General features: G+C 40.8%; 1 protein-coding gene across 1 annotated transcript in view; it reads right to left on the bottom strand.

The window, feature by feature from the left end:
• ccdc180 (coiled-coil domain containing 180) overlaps nucleotides 1-6,000 on the bottom strand; it is a 299,213-nt gene continuing 293,213 nt past the window's right edge. Inside the window, exons 29-36 of the mRNA XM_061236221.1 lie at nucleotides 5,348-5,425; nucleotides 5,187-5,256; nucleotides 4,925-5,069; nucleotides 4,008-4,168; nucleotides 3,787-3,924; nucleotides 2,380-2,491; nucleotides 354-450; nucleotides 1-208 (exon numbers count right to left, since the gene is read on the bottom strand). Of these exons, the coding sequence (XP_061092205.1) occupies nucleotides 1-208; nucleotides 354-450; nucleotides 2,380-2,491; nucleotides 3,787-3,924; nucleotides 4,008-4,168; nucleotides 4,925-5,069; nucleotides 5,187-5,256; nucleotides 5,348-5,425 (1,009 nt within the window). The remainder of the gene's footprint in view (nucleotides 209-353; nucleotides 451-2,379; nucleotides 2,492-3,786; nucleotides 3,925-4,007; nucleotides 4,169-4,924; nucleotides 5,070-5,186; nucleotides 5,257-5,347; nucleotides 5,426-6,000) is intronic.

The raw sequence follows: 6,000 nt of genomic DNA, 5'->3' as shown, positions 1-6,000 counted from the left end.
TTAGAAAGGGGGGATTAAAGCCCCTGCTGAGAGCCTGGACAGTTGAACTGCCCATCCTTGGACTACCTGGTACACGGCGTCCCGTGCTTCATATGTGGCCAGGTGAGCCAGCGTGGTTTTGACTGACGTCACTGAAGCGGTTTCTCTGCAGGTCTTTCCCCCAGTCTTGTTGCCCTCAGTCTCGAAGTAACACAACCCTGGCCAGGTCCTATCAGAGGCAGTAAGATTTTAAAGATAAATAAATAAATAATAATAAATAATAATCTAAGAATGCTTCTCTCTCCAAGAATGAATGAAATTCTAAAATCCAATTTTAATAAAGTGCATGGAGTGATGTGATAAGGTGAGTTCACCTGTTTCCTCTCTGAATCTGGGGCTCTTTTTCCTCCAATAAAACTCCAGATTCTTTCTGACGAATCAGCATAGTGAGGGTTTCCTTCTTCCCAGGTTCTAAAGGACAGGGAATTACATAACAAGCTGCAGACAACTGGTAACTTAATGCAAAGCATAAAACAAAATTAATGTCAGACAGCAAACCATTGCTCACATTATTGCATATTTATCACAGTGAATGGTTTCAAATCTTAGTTTCAATAATATCCTACAAAGGGAATCTAAAATTTAAATTTTGAATTAAATTTGGTTAATTGGTTGATTGAGTAACTAAGGGGGCAATTATGTTTTCACAAAACATAACATAATGACAGCCATTCAGCTCATCAATGCTTACCTTTTCCTACCACTAAAGTGTACCCACTGTTTAGTTTGCGCTATATTGTAGGCTACAATGGTTAAAGTTTGAATTGGGGTTGGAAAATCGGATGCTAGATTTGCACACCCTGGAGCTGTGTATCAAACAGACCCAAAATAATTTGAAAAATACATTTAATATCTCTCCAGCCAAACACTAGAATGCTAGATTGTGCACTCAATGAGCAGGTCTATGGTTGCAATACAGAACACAATGTAACCTTTTTGTTTAAATGAGTGTGAGTTAAACCAGTGATTATCATTCCATTGAATACAGACATCAATTGATCATATTCAACTTGTCTGCTTCAAGATGTGATTGGGTCGCAAAATAATTTTTTTATGTGTTGCAAATATTCGATTGTGGAGAAAAGATATGTTGAAAATATATGTTGAAAAACTATTGCAACTACATTACACTTTAGCAACCCCCAAGCAACCACCTAGCTACACCTTAGCAACCACCTAGCAACACCCTAGCAACACCTTGGCAAACAACTAGCAATGCATTAGGAACCACCTACCAACCACCTAGCAACACCTTAGCAGCACTCGAGCAACCACCTAACAGACCTGAGCAACCACCTAGCAACACCTTAGTAACCACCCATCAACTGCCTGGTTTCTGGAAGCAGCCAATCAGTGTGGCACAAATATGTCACCCAAAAGAGAAAACACACCCCTCCAATTGAACACCCATATGGCCAGCCACGACTGCTGTGGTTGCTCATTTAAGCACTTCTGGCCATCCTGTTTTTGTGGCTTGAGGTTTGCATTTTGCAGGGTTGCCTTTATTTCTGTTCATGAAGTCTTCTGTGGACAGTGGTAATTCAAATTCACACCTGACTCCTGAAAAGTGTTTCTGATCTGTCTGATGGGTTTTGGAGATTTTTCTTTATTATGGAGAGAATCCTTCTCTCATCAGCTGTGGAGGTCTTCCTTGGGCTGCCAGTCCCTTTGCGATTAGTAAGCTCACTAGTACTCTTTTTCTTCTTTTTATCTTCCAAACAGTTGATTGGGTTAAGCTTAAGGTTTGGCCAATGTTGGTCTAACCATTTTATTCTTGTTTCTCAGCCTCATAATGGCTTCTTTGACTTTCATTGGCACAACTTTGGTCCTGATGTTGATTAACAGCAATAATGGTTTCCAAAGGTGATTGAAAGATTAGGTGTTAAGAGTTCTCTTATACCTGTATTAAGGGGGCAATTAAAACACAATTACAAAACCATGTGTCCCAAACATGTCCTGAAATAGGCGGACCAAATGTACAACTTTAATTTCTACATGGTGAGACCAAAATGCATAAAAATACCCTTTTATAAAATCTGAGAATGTACACTTTGACCATATGATATATGTGTGATTCCAACTCAAAAATTATTGCAAATCAGAGGCAAATCAAGATGTTTGGGTGTCCCAAACATTATGGAGGGCACTGTATTTGCTCTTTAAGTGGGTCCTGCGCTCCCAAAGTTTGCAAACCACTGCTGCACTCTAGTATTGTGTGTTACTATTTCAAAATACATATTGCACTGAGTTTTATTTGATTGTGTGGGTCTTAAATACTAGTGTTATAAACTCAGCCTCAAAGTAGCAAACTACAGTCAGCTGGTGTTGACAGTTACTCACGTCCAGCCATAACCTCATCAACGGTCAGGAGATTGTCCATCTGGAAGAGGAGGTTTTCAGATGCTGAGGCCACCGTGGTAACAAACTCCTCCCCGTGTTTCCTCACACATGCCTGAAGGAAAAGATTCACCACTATCACCTGTCAACGCACTGCTAATGCACAACCATGACACTGGCATCTTCCAACACATTTAATCATTCAAATTAGGTAGGTAGCAGGCAAATTAGTTAGCAAGCAGTAATTTTGGAACATGAAGCAAATAAGAGATCCAAAATCTATTTTGGAACAGGAACCAAACAAGAAAAACATATTTGGTAACACTTTATTTAAGGCACACCCATATAATGTCTAATGATTGTATTCATAGTACGTAATGGGTCCATGTAAAGCATATCAGTTTAATTTATTACTTCCCTGACACAATTTCTGTAAGGCTGGATCTTGGGTCACCTGGCAATGGAATGCACCCTTGTTTGCCCTCAATTTTGGATCAAGATGGCAAGAGAAAAAATTGACAGATGGTTCATTATTGGAGCATGGACGACAGAAGCTTCAGTCATAAAGACTGCTCAACTGGCTAGTGTTTTCATTTTGATCTACGGGAAAGATCAGTAAATAGGCATGGAAATTGTGGTCAAAAGAGCTATTTTGAGGACTGTTGTGCTCGTACATTTGTGCAATATTTAAGGAAACAGGAGAGCAAGACTTCCTTAGGTGACTGAGAATTAGACTGTGTCAGCAAGAACAGTCCATCAACAACTACATAGAGATGGATATTCCAGTAGGGTTGCAGTGCCTAAACCCCTTATTACAATCACAAAGGCACATTTGAGTTCAGTGGTGCAAAATCCATAGGCCCTGGTCTAAAGAGATGTGGGAAAAAAGTGATTAGGTCAGACTCATCCTTCACCATATTTCCAATAAGTGGGCAAGTGCATCTCTGACTTTGTTAACCCTCAAAAGAAGCGAGTAGCCTATGTTTCTGTATGTCATTGTATCGTGCTTTACAGTTGGCGTTCTCGCACATGGCATTGCCCCTCCCCCACCAGAAAATTATAATCGCCTCGCTTCAATTTGATGAGATGAGCTGGAATTCACACGGAGCGAAACTCACATATTAATGAGTAAAGATGAAGAAATCACAGTGGTCTTATTCATCTAATTTAAAACGTTTAAAACTATTAATATTATGTGTCAATTGGTGCATTGCGAAGTCAAGATTCTTAGGTTTCTGTCAATATGTTCGTTACATCTGTATGGTAAAATCTCACAAAGTGAATCATCCAAATAGAAAGGAAAGTTGATCTGATCATGTCGTCGACACCACTGACCCCAGAGGGTTAATGTCCTGTACATTATTTTTGCGTAAGTTGCTTGTTCTGTTTTGAGTTTACATCCGGACTGACCTGCACTTCAAGCTTGAACCTGTGGATGGTGCTGTCCAGCTCGATCTGTCTGTTCTCCTCAGCCACACACAGGCTCTTCAGCTCCTCCTCCTGGGCAGGGTGTCCCAGGCGCACACGTAGAAGCTTGCTGTGCTCCCTCTGCAGGCCGATCATACAGTCACGAAGACATTCTCTCAGAAAGCATTGTGGGCAGTGAAGTCTACAGCCTGTGGCCTCAGTACCTTTCTGTCCTCGCTCTCGTGCTGGATGAGCTCCAGGCTCTGGCAGATCAGGACAGTGTCTCGGCTGAGCTGGTCCAGGTGCTGTTCCCCAAGATATGAGAGCAACAGCTTGGGCACCTGGGACAGATGCTCCTCAGAGCGGCTCAGCTGCACCTTAAAGTCTGCAACAGTTACAGAGCTGGTGGGAGTGGTCACATTTACTCTGCACATCCCGTGACCCCCGTGAGTTTTTTTTTGTGGAACCACTGGCACCGTGAGACGTGGGTTCCAGGGCTCATGACTACTCTAAAAGTAGAGTGCTCACATTTGCCACCAGTGGGTGGTTGTGTGAAAAACAACCTAAGGATTATGGGTAATCTTGCTACAAATGACTGCTCAGTCTGTTACCGGACAGAAATCAACTGGGTGCTACTCAAATTGCAATAACAATGAGACGAGAACTAATATTTTCCCAGCTGTGTGTTCCTCTGTACGTGGCGAGTCACCCCGAAATGCAATGCAACTGCCCCCTACTGTCACAACCTCGCAAGTACTTTTTCCTGGCTGATGGCATTCTTGCTGCAGAGGCAATACATCAAATGAGACAGGAAAGCACTGTAGTACAGGCATGTTCATGTAAACCCCCCAACCCTGTGTGTGACCTGGGGGGAGGACACATAGGCACCTTTTTAAGCAATAAAAAATGTTTTATAGAGGCAAAGCACATGCCACACACCATTTAAGCTTATTTCAGGGTTTAAATGTACCTTGATAGTTTTACATTTAATGTAAGGCTGAGATGCTCAGCTATTAAAAACACACATGCACACACACACACTCACACATACACACACACACACACACACACACACACACATAAAATGAACTCCACTGTTGCCTTTGTACGTCAGTCAGTGGTGGCAGAAGGCCAGGCTGACCTTGCAGGCAGCTGTTGTGATACTCCCTTGTTTGGCTCTGATAGGTCAGAAGTCTCTTGTTTATCTCCTCGGCACACTGCTCAAATGTCTCCTGTAGATGATGTGGTCGTGTGACTGGTCGACGATCCTTCTTCTTGTAGAACTCCTGATGAATGTCAGTAACAATATTACGTAATAATGAAGCTATTTAGTAAAATATGAGGACAATAATGCAAACTATTAATAAACTAGGTAAATTAGGTAAATAATTGATTACCATTACCTCAGCCACTGAAAGCAGAAGATCATTGGCCTTCCGTAAAATGTTACTGATCAAGCCATTAAAACCCATGCTGAAAGAAAAACACAATTTATTTAACATGACACAGAGGATACTACAGAATTTCTATGAAATGCAACAAAGACCGAGTGAAATTAACTCACAGGCAACGTTCGTCTGGATTTGTCCCAAACACCTGGAATCTCTTGTCGAAGCGAGTGACCTTTGACAATCTTTGAACACTACCACACACCAGACAATAAAACAAATTATAAAAATGGCAAGAACTGTCATATATCTTTATCCGAAGGACTAAACAAGAAAGCTACTACTTAAGGCTGTTAACATTGGCTAAAACTGATGTTTGAATATTCTTTCTAAAAATAGCACATAAGGTCAAATATATTCAAACATACATATATTACACATATTGTATATTCACGGCAAACCAATGAAACAACTGACACAACTAGAATTTTAATTTCATTTGAATATAAACAGTAACAAAAAAACAAAAAACATGAACACTAGTAACTAGTATTCACTTTTTTTAGAATACGAATGTTGTACGAGTAATTGGATTCATCATCCGCGATCGGACAATTGGCCTGCTTTATTGATACATTTTTGGCATAGGTTGCAGTAGCTGTACATCAGTGACAAATGCGTAACAAAGTTCCTCCCCCTTAGATCAATAAAAACAACTGTATTTTCCTCACTTATCTCTTGCAAATGTCAAGAGGCTGTTGTGTAAACTTGTTCCAATTGCAGATTAAGGATACAACTACTTAACTAGTATCTTGTCATCGTGTGATCA

The sequence above is a fragment of the Conger conger genome, chromosome 1 (assembly GCF_963514075.1).
Source record: "Conger conger chromosome 1, fConCon1.1, whole genome shotgun sequence".
Classification (NCBI taxonomy): domain Eukaryota; kingdom Metazoa; phylum Chordata; class Actinopteri; order Anguilliformes; family Congridae; genus Conger; species Conger conger.
The sequence above is the reverse complement of the archived record's forward strand: the minus strand, read 5'-3'. Positions and strand labels throughout refer to the sequence as shown.